Source organism: Bicyclus anynana, chromosome 12, assembly GCF_947172395.1.
Source record: "Bicyclus anynana chromosome 12, ilBicAnyn1.1, whole genome shotgun sequence".
Taxonomy (NCBI): domain Eukaryota; kingdom Metazoa; phylum Arthropoda; class Insecta; order Lepidoptera; family Nymphalidae; genus Bicyclus; species Bicyclus anynana.
Genome location: NC_069094.1, coordinates 2,192,062 through 2,209,631, shown reverse-complemented (window position 1 = coordinate 2,209,631; position 17,570 = coordinate 2,192,062). Strand labels below are relative to the sequence as shown.

Here is a 17,570-nt window from a genome sequence, read left to right as displayed (position 1 = left end):
TAAAAAAGGCTTTAAATTATTAAATTTGTAAAAATTGTAAGAGTAGATACCCCGCGGTTTAACCCGCGTGGTTCCCTTTCCCATGGGTATACGAAGATAAAATATAGGCTAATAGCTAATAGGCTATCTATTAGTAAAAGTTATCACCTAGTACCACCCTACCGGCAAAAACGTACTGCCAAGCGATTTAGCGTTCCGGTACGATGTCACGTAGAAACCTTAACGGGTGTGGTTTCTATCCTCCTCCTAACAAGTTAGCCCGCTTCCATCTTAGATTGCATCATCACTTACCATCAGGAGATATTGTAATCAATGGCGAACGTGTAAAAAAAAAAGTTTTCATAATGGGTTCCATAGATCCAGAATATAACCTCCCAAATGCACACACATATGAATAGGTTGGTCCTTAAATGAAGATAGCTGAAATGAAACACTAGTCCTCAGAAGTATAAGTTATAATAAAAGTTCATATAAGTAAATTACAGCATTTTTAATAGATATATAAACTAGCACAGTGTTCGAAATATATAATATCAGATTGTGAGCATAGTTATTCATTTTAAAAATACAAATAGCTTACTTCTTCGTATTTACGACTTGCATTATCCGAAGATGGGAGTGATTTACTGTATACGTACGGATCATACATCAATTCTTCCCCTAATTGCTGTGCGACCCGTACTAAAATGACGATGATTTTTTTTTAATTAATATGCTTTTAATGAAAGATTACAAGTTATTACGTAATAGATCTTCTAATTACACGCTTGTGCGCATTCCGCGAAGTTCGTTGGTCTAAGCTTCAACAGTGCAGAGAAGCCTTACCACTAATGTGTGTAAATTTCCCCGATTTTACACATCACTTTACATTAGTAAGGAAACACTAAGGAAACAAACGAAAGAAACCTTAAAATCGATTCACAACTCTCTCTCATAGAAATGGTATTACGAAAAGCTAACCTTCATTCGGATTAAAGCTAATATTCGAAAGTCTTAAATGTACTCAAAGCGGCATCGAAGCTTTCCATCTATTAATTATTTAATTTTTCATCCATCCTAAATCAAAAATTCAGAACACTCCCGTCGAAGGAGGTGGTCCCCGTAAATAAGTTTTAGATCTAATTGTTTCGCTTACTTTAGAACTGTGACCTACTCGTAATTAAACATCTAAGGCAGGGAATCACAAATCTAGCACTCTTACAAGGATATTCGAAAAAAGAAGACCAATTAATTAACGCTCTAAAACTTAGTTTAAAACTAGACTTTAAACTATCGACCTACGAAATGCTGAAAAGCATTATCCATTGCCAAAAAAGCTAAAATTCTTCACTCGTTTTTTTATTTCATATTCTAATTCATATAACTCTAAGAATATCGTTGAATTTAAGTGCTCTATACTTATAATTATAATATAAATCGTGTCTAATTTTTGAATCAAGAGTAAAGACTATCTGTAGATAAACTGTTATTATAAATCTATTGTGTTTAATATATTATTATTATTTCTTTTAATTTACTCACTTATATATTAATGTATGACTGACAAATTTCACGCATTTCAATTAGAGGCACTTCTTATGTGGCTGAAGATAATTTAATACACATACAAGAGTGCACAAACTTATTGCTATATAAATGGCAAAAAGTCTTAATTTTTGTATTTTTTAATATAAGCTTAATATAATGTCGAAGTTTATCACAAACATTGTAAGCTGTTGGACTGAAATTTGTTTCATAACAATGCGTGGATTTTCCAGTCACGTTTTATTTTTAAAAATGATTTTATACATTTCTTTGCCTTAATCTTTAATTTTACCCAAAGCATTTGTCTCTTTTTATTATACTTAAATATATATTTTGGTTGACGATTTGTCACTTTTTGTTGGAACTATCGCTTAAGCTAGCGCCTAAGACTCAGGAGCACGTATTTCAACAGTCACTGATGTTGGTCCTTGTGCTGTGGGAGATCTTAATGTAGCAGATCTCAAGGATGTCGCAGAATGGCCACTACTTGCTCTCGATCCACGCCTTGATCCTAAAGTAGAAGGAGAAGTTAAACAAACACATAAAAATAACATTGTAATTCAAACACATGCTCAGCTGGAAACCTTGTGACTAGACATGCTTCAAAATGTTAATATGAGAAGATTTCCTACTAAAACCTCAAACCAAACTTTTTGATGAACGGGTTGAAACTATCTACAAGTTAGTCAATCATAAGCTATTCCAGCTAATCAGGTATAAAATGCGGTCCTAATAGTATTAGTATAATAATATATAGAAAACTATTCTTATTTACATGGGGTTTTTAAAGTTCGTGTATTTTAGAGTGAAAACTTTTCATCTATTCTATCTTTTATATAAATAAGCTAGTAGTTACGCTTTTAATAATATAATTTAAAGAGATTCATGCTTCTGCAGGTAAATAACTACTTATCTTTGGTTCTTTTGCCGTTTAAAAAGAAGTGAAAGCAAACCTTGCGTAAGTTGTAAATTAAGTTTTGTCATCATTTTCTTTGGGCAATCAGAAGTTGACTTTGAACTAAAAAATAAAATTGAGCAAGACAAATTATAATGTTAATAGCATTCTTAATGAAAATCATTGTATTTGATTATATTATTGCATATATTGGAATTACATGCATAAAAATTGTATTTCGGTCAAACGCAAACAATGCAAAAATAAAATATAATCCAAGTAACCTGAAGGTTTTCGGTGTATCTGATGGCTTTGGTGGGGTCGTGCTGTCGATAGATGAAAAATGTATGAGTAAAGGTGATATATTACAAAATAGCGAACACAACGACATATATAGTGATAAAAGAGATAACAGAGATCAAGAGAGTAGGAGAGAAACTCATATAAACAAAAAAATAAGACACTTATTTAAAAAGAGATTGAAAAACATTATATTTTTAAATAATTTGAAATTTAATTTGTATATTTAATTAAATTTACTGTAAAATATATTACAAATAATTTAAATATCATATTTTGATCATAATATAAAAACATAAATAAAAGCACAGCAATATAGGCAATATGAAGCCAATACAAAAGGAATTCAGTAAACAAAATCATAAATTCATGAGCAACATTTAGAGATAGAATAAAATGAAGTTTTAAGTATGAAAAACGAAGAGAAAGTAAGAGACAATATAGAAGGTGAATACCAGGGCTCGGAGAATGTGGTCTCAGCTCCTGTTGACTCGCCTGCCTTGATGGTGGACGCATGCTTACGCGAGATCCACGACGATCCTGTAAATTTAATACAAACGTGATATTGTAGAAAATATATTAACTTCTTTCTTAATATATAAATGCAAAAGGTTTGAAATTTGTCAGGGAGGTAGTTTATAGTTAGTAAGTATCCACTAAGAACGGATTTTTGATAGGGCTGGAGGTCTAAGGGCGGACGAAGTCGCTAGCGTCCGCTAGTTAAAAATAAATGAAAGGGAAAAAAATCAATGGATGATAGTGAAAATATAGTTAATCCTCAACCAGTAATGGAAATACAGACTCAGAGCATGATTCAAATAATGATAGAGAATCAGAGATTGAAAAATTAACAAATATGTCCTGAACATTCGTGTTCACATATTTTTTTAACATGGATGAACATTACCCCGATACCAGGATCTTGTCCTTTGTCGTGTTACTTCATGTTTGTGTGTGTAGACTATAAATGCAAGATGCATTTTTTTGTGTGACGTAGTAACAACAATCAAATGTTTCACCTGTCGAGATAATGGAAAACCGTCGTCTATAACATACACAGTGCATAATTTGTACAATTTGTTCTATTATACGAAAAAATTGTACAATAGGGTAGACAGTAATGCATAGTTAAAACTTGTAGACAGTACTGAGCACGACCTTTAAACATAAATCATGAAAAAAAGAGAGAAAGAAAAAAACATTTATTTCTAAAATTATGCCACATTTTACACCTTAACACTATTGTAGTGCCTGATACCTAAACCACTTAGGCAAGTCATAAACCAAAAGTAGTCTAAGCATCACATTTGGCATTTTGGCAACCTCAGTAAAGGATCCAGGCATTGTGCTGCATGTAGCAAGCAAATATTGGACATACAGCGTTGATAACCTTGAACCAGGTGACACCACGGAAATGCGTAGTTATATAGCGACATAAACCTATTAAGAGTCATATGCCATTAATTATACTGGTAACCAAACCTTTCTGACGGTAAAACGGCCATGATCTTGGTAAGTAAATAAATTTTTAGGGTACCTGAGAATGCAGAAGCTTAGAATCTCGCAGCAACGACACGTTCATGAGGCGAGGGTTGGGCGTGTTGAAGATTGTACGGTTCTCCCTCCATCTCGCTCTGAAGTGTAACAAGATTAACTTCATTACTACAATTAAAAGTTAAAGAAATGAAAAAATACAAGGCTTGCTTTTCATTTTAAGATAAATCTAATTACACCTAATCATCATCATCAACCAATACAGGTACTTCTTATAAGAGGACATGCCGTTGAAAATGCACCTAACTGCTTCAATGCAAGGACAATGTTTAAATCAATATGGATAATTCACTATCAGATGGTAATGATACTAACCGACACCAAAAGCTTTAACCTGTTCAAAATTTTATGGAGAATTTCATAGAAAAAAGAAAAGCTCACATCAGGACCTCGTAATCCAAAACTTCACCATTAGACCAAAGTAGAAGGTTTCGCCCAGCTTGAGGTTAAATTGTGGTACTTGCTAGGTACCATTAGAAGTTTTTTCATAATATTTTTTTCCATGGTATGCTTATAAGGTTGACGCCTTAAGACTTATTGACTGGGCTATTGTGTGGTATACTTTAAAGTAAGCAATTTAACTTACTTGCTAAACAAACGGAGCACGACGCATATAATGACGAACATCAAGGCCATGCCGACCAACACTCCGATCATCGCCGGGTCCAAAGTCCTTATAGGTTCATCGATCTGCTTTACCGCTGGAAACAAAATTCACAAAACCAATCAAAAATCATATATTTTGTTAAATGAGCAAGATTCGTTGTTAAACGAAGGAAACTACTCATGGTCACAGACAGAAACATCTACGACAGTGACTACCTCAAAAAGACATACGTAACGCTCTGCACTCAGTCTAGTCAGATTGTCCATTAAATTATCAAGTTTTGTTGTAAACAAAGTAGAATACTTACGATGTCATACGAATTGACGACATCGATTATCTCTTGGAAGCATACGGCGCGCTCATGCTCTTTCCTGCACTCAATCATCTGCATAGCTTCGTCACATTTTTCGTTTCGTTAAATAAGCAAATTTCGTTGACAAACAAGGGTTTCGTTGACGAACCCTCCGTCGACGCTCAGTTTAGCGACACACGCGTCTAGAGGCACACGCAGCGTTCGTTCCTGAACTAAGTCTAGTCGAATTGTTCGCTAAATGAGCAAGTTTCATTGATAAAAGAAGGAGAATACTCACGGTTACAGACGAACCCTCCGTCGACGCTCAGTTCAGCGACCATTTCGTAGAGACACACGCACCGCTCGTTCCTGCACTCAGTCATCCGCACAGCCTCGTCGCATTGTTCGTTAAATGAGCAAGTTTCGTTGATGTTAGCCGCTGAAAACAAAGCACGAAACTTAGAAACTGTTGTAGGTTAACCACCAACATAACTAGCTACGACATTTTTATTTGTAACTAGCGACACGTCGTCCTCCTGAAATTCTAATTTTCAAAAATCCCGCCGGTATGATTCGATTCAGGTTTTCCGATATAAAGAATACGTTTAGAGATAGACATAGAGATGTTTTTTTTATTCTTGGCAAGTTAGCCCTTGACTACAATCTCACCTGATTGTAAGTGATGATGAAGTCTAAGATGGAAGCGGGCTAACTTGTTAGGAGGAGGATGAAAATCCACACCCCTTTCGGTTTCTACACGACATAGTACCGGAACGCTAAATTGCTTGGCGGTACGTCTTTGTCAGTAGGGTGGTAACTAGCCACGGCCGCAGCCTCCCACCAGCCAGACCTGGACCAATTAAGAAAATCTCAATCGGCCCAGCTGGGGTTCGACCCAGGACCTCCGTCTTGTAAACCGACCGCGCATACCACTGTGCCACGGAGGCCGTCAAAACCCAATAACGTCCTCAATCTTCCAGTGAAAGTGTCATCAAAATCATTAAAATCAATTGTTTGTGTTTATCACAGTCATTTTAAATCCACAGAAAGAATCTTCAATTTTATTTATATGTATTGATATCTACTGCCTACTTCTTACTATTAAAATATTAGACAAACTTTTACAAACAGAAGTTGTCCTTCAAAATACCTTCTGTAAATAGTAAACGATACAATAGAGTTCAACGACATTTAATAATTGTAAATGCATTTGGGTATGGTATGGCAGCAGTCAATGACTTCTTTTCGCGGAAACTCCGATATTTTCTATTATTTCTTTTGATAACTTTGTACGTAATTACACTTGATTGTCTGTGTAATTATCTACAATACAAAAGAGTGTTCACTGTGTACGTATTAAAACTTGAAATTATTTAGTATTCTTGATTGAGCCAGCGTGGTGGATTATTAGCCAAACCCCTCTCATTCTGAGAGGAGGTCAGGCTCAATAGTGAGCCGGAAATGGGTTGCTAATGATTATTCTTGATAATGATGTTCATGTTATAAATTAGTAGAGATAATAGTGATAAATAACATAGTACTTTACCCGCTTACCGTATAACTTGGTTGTATGTCCAAATCTAAAATAAATGAATTAAAAACCGTGGCAAACTTTCAAGAGTAAAATGTACTGTCACCCGCACCTTGCTACAGCACACGAGCTATAATTTAACTAATTACAATCATCATGGCCTGAGCAAGAACAGTTCATTTAGGAAATTTCTGTGCTCGCTACGCCCTCATTTTGTTTTTCTATAAAATTTCCTGTTTTTTTTGTGTGTACACACTTTCTTACTTTTCAAGTAAACATGATTCTCGTTTTTCAAATGTGTCATATTTTTTTAATTTGCCAAAGCCTCAGCCTTCAGCTTTTTGGTATGGACGAGAATAGTTCGTAAATTATCATTCACCCTCCCCCTCAAACCTCGCTCTCTATCTTTATAATTGCAATTTGATAATTTTTGTTTGAAGGAAATTTATACGGAACTAGCTGACGCCGCGTGGTTTTAACCGCGTGGTACCCATTCCCGTAGGAATACGGGGATAAAATATAGCCTTTCTCGATAAATGGGCTATCTAACACTGAAAGAATTTTTTAAATCGGACCAGTAGTTTCTGAGATTAGCGCGTTCAACCAAACAAACTCTTCAGCTATATAATATTAATATAGATATCAACATTTTTCTGTTCAACTAGGTTATCCAATGTAAAATCATAGATTGCACAGCGCTTCAACCGGTGACGTGAGAAACTACAACCGGTGCAAGTAATAACAGGTTTATTATCATTAAATAATTGTCATGTAGACACTATAATGGTATAAAATGCCGTAGTATATTATGTATAACCCGCAGTGGACACGCGACGTTCCACTTTGAACGCTGCATCGATCCGGTGCATTTTTAGTGTCCTACTCTATTTTAATACACGGCTAAACCGGGACATATGAACTGAATAAAATTGTTCATTAATATCGTTCGTTCTAGCCACAAATTATCAATAATAGGCAGATACGTACGGAATACGACGGTGTCTTAGCCGCTCCAAATATAAAATTCAAAAACGAATACTTTCTCTAGTCAGTACGACAGGAAGCGTCGCATTAACTTTCAATAATATCCAAGAAAAATGGCGTCTTATGTTGTTAAATATTTTAAAAACTGTTCACAAAAACTTAAGAAATCTATATAATAACCACAGGTACATAATAAAGAAGCCTGCCTTGGGTCGAGAGATCGTGGTTTCAATAAGCAATCCCTAACCACTGGATCACGATCGTACCCAGCAACTATTAACACAGTTTTTTCTACTAATTGAAGGGAAACGGGAATAAATATAATAAAAAACGGCAAAAAATAATAATAACAATATACTGTCGACTAAAAAAAGATTTTTGAAAATTCAAAACCTTGTTTGGTTCTTCTTTTGAATTTTCAGAGCTTTGTGTAAATTTCTACGTTTTAATTTAATATATAGTTTGACAACACAAAAAGCAATTCAAATTCATCGTAGTTTTTGTACAGATAGATAAAACCAAAGTTGCATTGACTTTGGTTGGTTGGTCGGTAATGTGTATTTTTATAATGAATAAATGCATGGCTATAAACATAATGATGGCAGAATGAAGGACACAGGCCTCATTTCTCTTACAAGACGGCAATTCGAATCTATAACGAATGCGTGTAGACGTACTTAGAGTAAGTAATCCGTAGCCTAGACCCCTTAAAGTAGGTGTAGTGTTCGTGTATATATACACCGGTAGTGGGGTAGTGTTCGTGTATATATACACGAACACTACAGTAGGGTTCCGTAAAATAGGATTAAAACTGGACGCATTTTTTAGAATTGATCATAATCCTCAATTAAAGTAAACATTTAAATTAAGATGCCTCTTATAATATCCTCCAAATAATCCATTACATTATTTCCAAATTAATATTTAAAACCACGTTTTCCCTAACAATCAACCTTTTACGCTTCAAAGAGTCGGCTCAATTTTGTTGAAATGATCGTTTTGTTCATCCCCTAAGAACACTGTAAGAGGAAAACCAATTTAAATTCAGATTTAATGTTTCGAGCCGACTTTGAACAATCAACGTCTTACTGTTTTGATGTGATGTAATTTGAGTGAGCTGGTACAGTGTTAAAATCGACGGATCATGAAGTTTTGGGTTCGATTCCTGTGTTGGGCTATAAATATAATAAAGAAAATAAAAAAAACGTCATTATCAACACATATTCGGCTCACTGCTGAGCTCGAGTCTCCTCTCAGAATGAGAGGGGTTAGGCCGATAGTCTACCCAATGCGGATTGGCAGACTTCACACACGCAGAGAATTAAGAAAATTCGATGTTATTCGTTCACCGGTTGAGACACGTGATATTTAATTTTTAAAATGCACACAAATGAAAAGTTGAAGGTGCATGCCCCGGACAAGATTCGAACCCACACCCTCTACGGAATCAGAGGCAGAGGTTATAATCGGTCAAATAAAAATATTGCTGGTAATAAAATTACGTCCAAAATTCCTCAGTGCCTGAAGACGAAAGTCTTCGAATAGTGTGTGTTGCCAGTGATGACCTACGGATTCGAGATTTGGTCGCTAACTGTGGGCCTTATTACGGGTTTAGAAGGCTCAAAGTCACTCAGCGGGTGATGTAACGAGTTATGCTTGGAGTTTCTCTGCGTGATCGAATCCTAAATGAGGAAATCCGCAGACGAACTAAAGTCACTGATATAGCTCAGCGAGTTGCGAAGCTTAAGTGAGTAGGTCACATAGTTCGAAGAGCCGATGGACGTTGGGGTCCAAAGGTGCTGGAATGGACCCCGTACTAGAAAGCGCATTTCTGTCTATTCCGCAATTCTGTGGATCTTCTCATTTCTGATTCGATCATGCAGAGATACTCTGAGTTCCAACGCCCGTTGTGCGACTCTGAGCTTTCCTATGAGACCCATAGTCAGCCACGAGTCGTAAATCATCACTGGCAACACGTACCTACTGTTTGAACCTCATTTTATAAGGGCTGAAAATTTGAAAGAGCCTTAAAAATGGCTCTCATTTTATTCTATTTTCGTACATACTCATACATAACTAAAATTAAACTCCCATTTTCTGCACTTAAATTCACTGCTACTAGTAGTTCTTACAATAAAAAGGCTACGATAAAAATTAAACAAAAATTGAAAGCTGTGCGGGAATCAACTTTTACGACGGCTTAATTGAATTAAGCTGCATTTTATAGCATTTCGCTTGTGCGATACTATTTTCATTATTAATTTGAAAATGAGTTTATTAAAAAGTTTTACACACTCGGTGTAGAGAGTATTTTCTGTTTTAAAATTGTAAATGACGATACAGAAACTACCTTGCCTTGTACGTACTCTACAGGACGTATAATTCTGTAGGTACATGACAAATGTGCAATTTAAATAAAAAGTTAGCTAATAAATAAATGCAATTGAAAATTTTGAAAAACCGTCATGAAAATATTAATTATATTCTAGATCAAGTCATCAATATTTTATTTAAGTGCGCTTTAATTTGAGACCTACACGAGTATATTTGCAGACTTTCGGTTATTTTTCCCCACTTTTAAACTTCAAAATTTTTTATCAAACTTTAAGAATACTCGCACATAAGTCACATATAATACAACATATGTGGCTTATGCGCGAGTTGCATAATACAGAGAGAGTTTGCATAAAACAAAAAAAAACTAAATTAAAATCGTTTCATCTTCGGAAGCTATGTTGCCACAGACAGACAGACAAGTCAAACTTATAACACCCCTCTTTTTGTGTCGGGAGTCACAAATACAAAACGGGACGCATATTACCTATATTTAGGTACAATGACTCACGTATACTTAAGTTAATTCTAAAACATTAGATGATTTGTTACTGTATTTTTTTCATCAATTTTCATTTTATATCAAACTACTTACAACTGACATATACTTATTTGCACTTTAGATAATATTTCAATAACTAGATACATAACTTTTATATGCTACAAACGGGCTTCTTATTATGTCCCTGATATACTCGTAGAACCCAATACAAAATCTCTCGGAATTCTTTATCTTTAAAATATTTCCTTCCTTCAAAGATACATCATTCAAAGCTTTATAAATGTCCATAGCCTTTTCGTAACATAAAAGCCATATGAAAGGAGCTTATATCTATCTCGTACGGGTACGTCTAAATAATGATCGACGATTTTAAAAGCTTTCCAAAATTCGTTATGCATTTAACTAACAGCTTTCAAAAAGTACTAAAATAAGAGAAACCAGTAAGATTTAGACGACTTCTTTGGCGTTGGTAGCGTTGTGGTTCTCAATCGCTCAATCAATCAATCAATCAATCCAATCAATTTATATGCAGATAAATGCATGATATTATATATACAGGTGGTCGGTAGATGTAGATGGTAAATGTATCTTGCCAATTTGGCATGCAAATTATTTATTAAGTATGTATTATTAAATTAATTCAAATGACAATTAAATCTCAACAAAGAGATCCACGTTAATCCCGTCAACGTTTTTGTAAACAGTTTTTGCAATATTTAAAAATATATTTAACGGACTACAAAAAAGGAGGTGGTTCTCAATTTGACGCGTATGTTTTTTTTTTTTTTGGTGATTAATATTGAATATAGTATTATATAGTATTGAAAGTTACTGATGCGACGCTTCGTGTCGTACTGACTCGTGAATGTATTCGTTTTTGAATTTTGTATTCGGAGCGGCTACGACACCGTCGTGTTCTCTCTATTTGCCTATTATTCTTTATTTTGTGTAAGAAGCTTCTAGATAGACACTCACGTTTGCCACACTTGTCGACGTGGTTGGTGGCCTGGTGGTCAGGGTGGCAGCGGCAGGTCTTCAGCACCTGGTCGCACACCGACCCCGCGAACCCGCAGTCCAGCACCGTGGAGCACGTGTCCCCGTACATCATGGCGCCGCGCTTTGATGGATCTGCATACATTATTTTTTTTTATTTATTTATTTATTTGTAATGCCAACAATGACAGCAGAAAACATTATATATAAGTGAGTTAGAAAATTCTTACTACTGCAGCCATCTTTTACAGGCATTCACAGCACTGCAGAGTCCGGTTAAAAACTTAAAGTAAAAGATTAACCTACAATCTAAAATAATTTACCAAAAATTTACAATAGTAATAAAAATAAAATAAAATAATTAAAATGTCAAAATCAAGAAAGTTTATAATATTACTTAAAATGTCAAAATGTCATTACATTACATTACCAGTAACAATGCTTTAACTGTCTTGTTTGACTTTCATTCACAGAAACTATTGTAGGTACGTATAGATATAGTTGCTATGTCAATTTGAAGCACAACATATATGTAACAAATATGTAACGCAGAGGAAGTGGTGACTTCCAACTCGGATGATCAGGGCCCGAACGCGAAAAACATCCGGCTCGTACGTCGCTCACACATACGTGTAACATGCCAGCAGAGATACTGCTTAAAATATAAAATAAACCAAACACCAAAGTTTTATGTTCTGCGGTCTCAATCTTAACGTGATGAGCTCAACAACGCGTACACCAACACATATTATATGGTGTAAAAATAACGTAATCATTACATTAAACATCAAATCATTGCCAGCCTATATTTTTGAAACAGCCAACACTTAAGAAAAAAAGAAAACTGGGTACCTGAAGCGGCGCCAACTACCAACGCGACAAGGGTCGCGTTGGTAATGCGACCAACGTCCCGATCATCTTTTCCTGATAATTCAACACCGACTAAACGCACCGGAGGTGGTGACTTCGAGCTCGGCGCGAGCGCGAGTAGTTCTATGAACGTGGCTAACACCCAGCTCGTATGACGTTCACACACACGCGTAACATGCCGCAGACATACTGTATGCTACGTAACACATACCAAACGCAGCGGAGGTGGTGACTTCGAGCTCGGCCGAGCAGGGCCCGAGCGCGAGCAGCTCTGTGAGCGTGGCTAACACCCAGTTCGTATGCCGCTCACTGACACGCGTAATATGCCAGCAGACATACTGTATGCTACGTAACACCTACCAAACGCAGCGGAGGTGGTGACTTCAAGTTCGGTCAAGCAAGGCCCGAGCGCGAGCAGCTCTGTGAGCATGGCTAACACCCAGCTCGTATGACGCTCACACACACACGTAACATGCCAGCAAACATACTTTATGCTACGTAACACTTACCAAACGCAGCGGAGGTGGTAACTTCGAGCTCGGCCGAGCAGGGCCCGAGCGCGAGCAGCGCCGCGAGCGCGGCGAGCGCCGCCCGCCTCGAGCGCCCGGCCCGCATGCCGCTCACACGCCCGCGTCACATGCCAACAGAGAACCTGGAAAATAATAGAAATACAATGTAAAACCTTATTTTAGTACCTGTTGTTTTGCTTAGCAAAAGACACATGTACTAAATGTACATACTCCGCGGCAGGTAATGTAGCAAGATGTGCTCGAAGTATTTTTGCATGATCGAATCGGAGATGAGGAGATCCGCAGAAGAACCAAAGCCATCGAAATACTCGTAGCTCAACGAGTCGTGAAGCTAAAGTGCGAAAATGAGCGAGGCATATAGTTCGAAGAACTAAATGACGCTAGAGTCCCAATATGCTGGAAAAACAAGTCATTTCCAGATACCGAGGATTTGGTCAACAACTAGGTGTATGCGGCTAAAGACTATGTTTGGTCCTGCAAGAGGCCTTGTAATGGACGACCATCAATAAAACAAAATATTTTTTACATAAACGAATCCATTAAATAAAATTAATCCATAAAGTTTCGATATAATTTTATATTTCGTTTTAATTTATCTTTATAATATTATTAGATAGTCAATTTAGTTAGGTAAATAAATAATATTTAAAAAATTCTTGAATCACATTATATTTTGTATTTTTTCTATGTTTTATGAACAAATTATTAAAACTGTGACATTAATTGTGTTTTGTCCAAATTAAAGTTTCTGTTATGTCATTGATATCTTACTATAATGATTGATGTTCATACCCTCGCATTCCGTCGAGTCACGTACTAAATTGTAAATTACGGTAATTATTCTGTTCTCATTTCAGCATTTTACAATTAAGAACCACTTACACCGTAGATATTATATTTTCTCCTTATTCAAGCTAAAGACAAGCTGTGATCTATATAAAGCTTGCTCGTCGAGCAAATTCAGCATTTTTAAAAATGAAATAGCTCGGCTGGAAGTGTTTAAGACGCTTAACCACCCGTGCCGGTAGCTTTTAGCATTCATGGAACGTTCAAAGTTAAGAGGCTTAGCAAGCTAAGTGGGCGGAATGACGACGAAACGAGCTATACACCCGTTGCTCTGATTTAGATTCGAGAGAAGGCTTCTCGGACTTTTCCGTCATCAAGCGCCTATACATCAATTTGATCAATGTTGATCACTCAAAAAAAATATGCAGGCATACTGTTACTATCGCGTTTACGTTAACGCGATAGTAACAGTATGAACATATTGAAAACTCCCACTAGTCACTCAGATCGTAGTGATACCGGTGATATTTTAATTATTTTTACGTGTAGACGCAGTGTTCGATTAATTTTTTCAAATAAATATTGTTTATGGTGAATTTCATTTGTCACAACGAAAAATGCAAGGTCCAGCCGGATTTTAATTTGCATGACAGTGTGAATGACCCAAAAACTTAGTCTGTTTGTACGATGCTCACTTTCTACTACAAACCGAACAAGTTGTCATATTTGATTTTATGATACTCGTACTTATAGTTTGCAAAGTTACTAAAGTTATCTTAGGATTGAGATAATAAACCCACACCCATATTTTCGGAAAACTTAAACAACTTCCAACAGTCCTAAATAAACCTTCTTCGAGAGTTTCGAAAACTTTGATTACCTGAGATTTACTTTTACTTGCTTGCACGCTGTGACTTCATCCCAATAGATTTATTTTTTAAGATCTCATGGGAATTCTGATATCTGAGATTAATAATATCATATTATAATTTATATAACGTTGATCTGCAGGATATAAATGTGCCAAATTTCGTCAACAACAGAAAAAGAGGTTACAAATAAACGAACAAAAAACATTATACGCGACTGGTAAAGAAGATACAAAATATTCTCGGATATAAAGCAAGGCAACTTAACTAATATTGCAAATGCGAGAGTGAATTCGTTTGTTTCACACTAAACCACAAATCAAATCTAAAAAAATATTTTACTAATGGAAATCTATGTTACCAGCGAGTCACATTAGCTACATATTTTTCTTATCTTCGTATACCATTAACGGGAATAAGGTCAATTAAGTGAGTCAAACCACGTAATACTAGCAGAACGCCGCGGTTTCACCCGCGTAGCATCCATTGCCGTACTCGGAATACGGGGAAAAATTATAATCTTACTCGCTGATAATACAGCTTTCCATTGCTGAAATTTTAAAATCGTTCCGGTAGTTTCGGATCCTATTCGTAACAAACAAACGAACAGTCAAATCTACCTCTTTATATTATAAGCTTAGGTAAAACATATATAAACAGAGGTATCCAATATTAAATATTAAAACACTAAAGAGAGATTCTCCGTCCATAAAACACATCAATAAAGTTTCGTTTATGAAGTTTGTTCAACCCTGGTAACAGGGGCGTAAAATTTTATAGCAAATTCATCTATTTCCCATTCGAGATGAAGTTGTAAATTTTTATTTTAATAACTGGCGGACGCCCATGACTTCGTTTTTATTTTTATATTATAAAAAATAACATATTTTTTGAGCAGTGATTACATCATCATCATCAGTCAGCCGATGGACGTCCACTGCTGGACATAGGCCTCTTGAATGGACTTCCAAACAAAACGGCCTCGAGCCGCCAGCATCCAGCGGCTCCCTGCAACCCGCTTGATGTCTTCGGTCCACCTAGTGGGGGGTCGACCAACACTGCGCTTTCCGGTGATTACATTTACACAATATTTTAGTTTTTACATACGAGCCAAATGAGCTTTAGACAAAAATGTTAGTTAACAATTTATTTAAAATATTGGAGTTAATTGTTTAGTACGTCAACTAACATTATGATGTCACAAAATGGACGACAGCGCTTTTGACGTTTGGAAAATTTTAAAATAGACAAGATTTTTAAATAAGGTTTTTTAAGAAATCCTTAACTTTTATTAATTGATATCGATATTTTTCAGACCCTTATTCTATAGCGACCAATCTGGAAATATCGTCATCAACCCATATTCGGCTCACTGCTGAGCTCGAGTCTCCTCTCAGAATGAGAGGGGTTAGGCCAATAGTCCACCACGCTGGCCCAATGCGGATTGGCAGACTTCACACACGCAGAGAATTAAGATAATTCTCTGGTATGCAGGTTTCCTCACGATGTTTTCCTTCACCGTTTGAGACACGTGACATTTAATTTCTTATAATTTCTTAAAATGCACACAACTGAAAAGCTGGAGGTGCATACTCAGGACCGGATTCGAACCTACACCCTCCAGAATCGGAGGCAGAGGTCATATCCACTGGGCTATCACGGCTCTCTCTCTCTGGAAATCTGGAAATATACTATTTCAAAAAAAAAACAATTATTAAAATTGGTTAAGAAATGACGAAGTAATGCGGTAACATACATAAAAAAAACATACGCGTCGAATTGAGAACCTCCTCCTTTTTTTGAGTCGGTTAAAAAACTAAATTTCACGCTAACGAAGTCGCAAGCGTCCACTAGTACATAACATGTATCTAGTTAGCATTGAACTGCTGACTCAGCGTATAAGAATTACGAGTAGGTACTTGTTTATTGAAAACTCTGTTACCTTTTGTCTGATGTCTGAACAATCGCGACTAACTGCCCCTAACGACCTGATTTCGTCGATGCAAGTCACGGTTTTTCAAACAAATTGTTTTTCACTGTCAGAAAGTTACACATTTTTTTCTCATTCAAAATGATTGATTAGTCAATTACGAACGGCTCAGCGATTTAAGACTGAGCTAGAGATATTGAGATTAGAGAGATAAATTGAGAAACAAAGTATTTTCATTAAATTACTAAAATAGTAAAGTAATTTTACTACAATTAATTACAAAATGGACAAACTTAATTAAGTATATAGTTTATTTCAAACAATGCATTTTATTTGATTTAATTATTTTATTAATTCAAGTTTGTGACTTTTTTTTTTTAAATAAACTTATTTACAACAAAAAAATAATAATTGTGCAATTTAAAGGAATGCCTTGAGGCAAGACTGAATTTATGACCCAGAGATGCATTGTACGAAATTTCAAAAATGCACTGCCCTTTATTGAAGAAGATTATTTTTATTTTGTTCAATTTGCACAAATTTTGCCTACTCTAGTCAGACACCTAATGCACGCCAATGTAGTGGTCACAACAGTTTGTAGGAACCACAGTCGGCCAACAAGACCCCGCCTTACCCCAGCATTGATTAGCAGGGGTTTCCCGAGCGTGACACACGCACGTTTCAATTATTTTTATTATACCAACTGTTAAGGCGCGTCTACACTTACGAGTCGAGCTCGTACAGAGCACAGGCCAAGCATATTCGTGCATTGTGGACTGACTTACGAGCGTCAAGCGAGCATGTGCCGAGCGTGTGGCATACTCAAGTGTGTTCCGCAAATGTGACGAACAAATACATAGTAGACGTTTTTAGTGTCAGACTCTTCACTCGAACCAAACATCATAAAACGTGGTTTGAAGCAGATATGATAAGAAATATAACATAGCAGCAGCTGCAATAGCAAATTCTTCAAAATATGGTTACGAGGAGCGAGCACACTGCAGAAAGCGACATCTGAGGACAGAATCACTGAAGACTTTATACGTTATACGGTCACAGATGACTCTGG

The 17,570-nt window shown here is 36.2% G+C and overlaps 1 protein-coding gene across 4 annotated transcripts in view; it reads right to left on the bottom strand.

Annotated features, from left to right (window-relative positions):
* Nucleotides 1–439: 439 nt before the first annotated feature.
* Nucleotides 440–17,570, bottom strand: part of LOC112046254 (uncharacterized) — a 63,060-nt gene continuing 45,929 nt past the window's right edge. The window contains exons 2-10 of one of the 4 annotated variants that reach the window (XM_052884651.1): nucleotides 12,896–13,038; nucleotides 11,499–11,651; nucleotides 5,471–5,611; nucleotides 4,860–4,974; nucleotides 4,257–4,353; nucleotides 3,175–3,259; nucleotides 2,704–2,745; nucleotides 2,478–2,542; nucleotides 1,896–2,035 (exon numbers count right to left, since the gene is read on the bottom strand). In XM_052884651.1, the coding sequence (XP_052740611.1) occupies nucleotides 2,508–2,542; nucleotides 2,704–2,745; nucleotides 3,175–3,259; nucleotides 4,257–4,353; nucleotides 4,860–4,974; nucleotides 5,471–5,611; nucleotides 11,499–11,651; nucleotides 12,896–13,001 (774 nt within the window). In that variant the 5' untranslated portion in view covers nucleotides 13,002–13,038 and the 3' untranslated portion in view covers nucleotides 1,896–2,035; nucleotides 2,478–2,507. Of the gene's footprint in view, nucleotides 2,036–2,477; nucleotides 2,543–2,703; nucleotides 2,746–3,174; nucleotides 3,260–4,256; nucleotides 4,354–4,859; nucleotides 4,975–5,470; nucleotides 5,612–11,498; nucleotides 11,652–12,895; nucleotides 13,039–17,570 lie in introns of all 4 variants that reach the window. The other 3 variants (XM_052884649.1, XM_052884652.1, XM_052884650.1) reach the window with 3 other exon arrangements.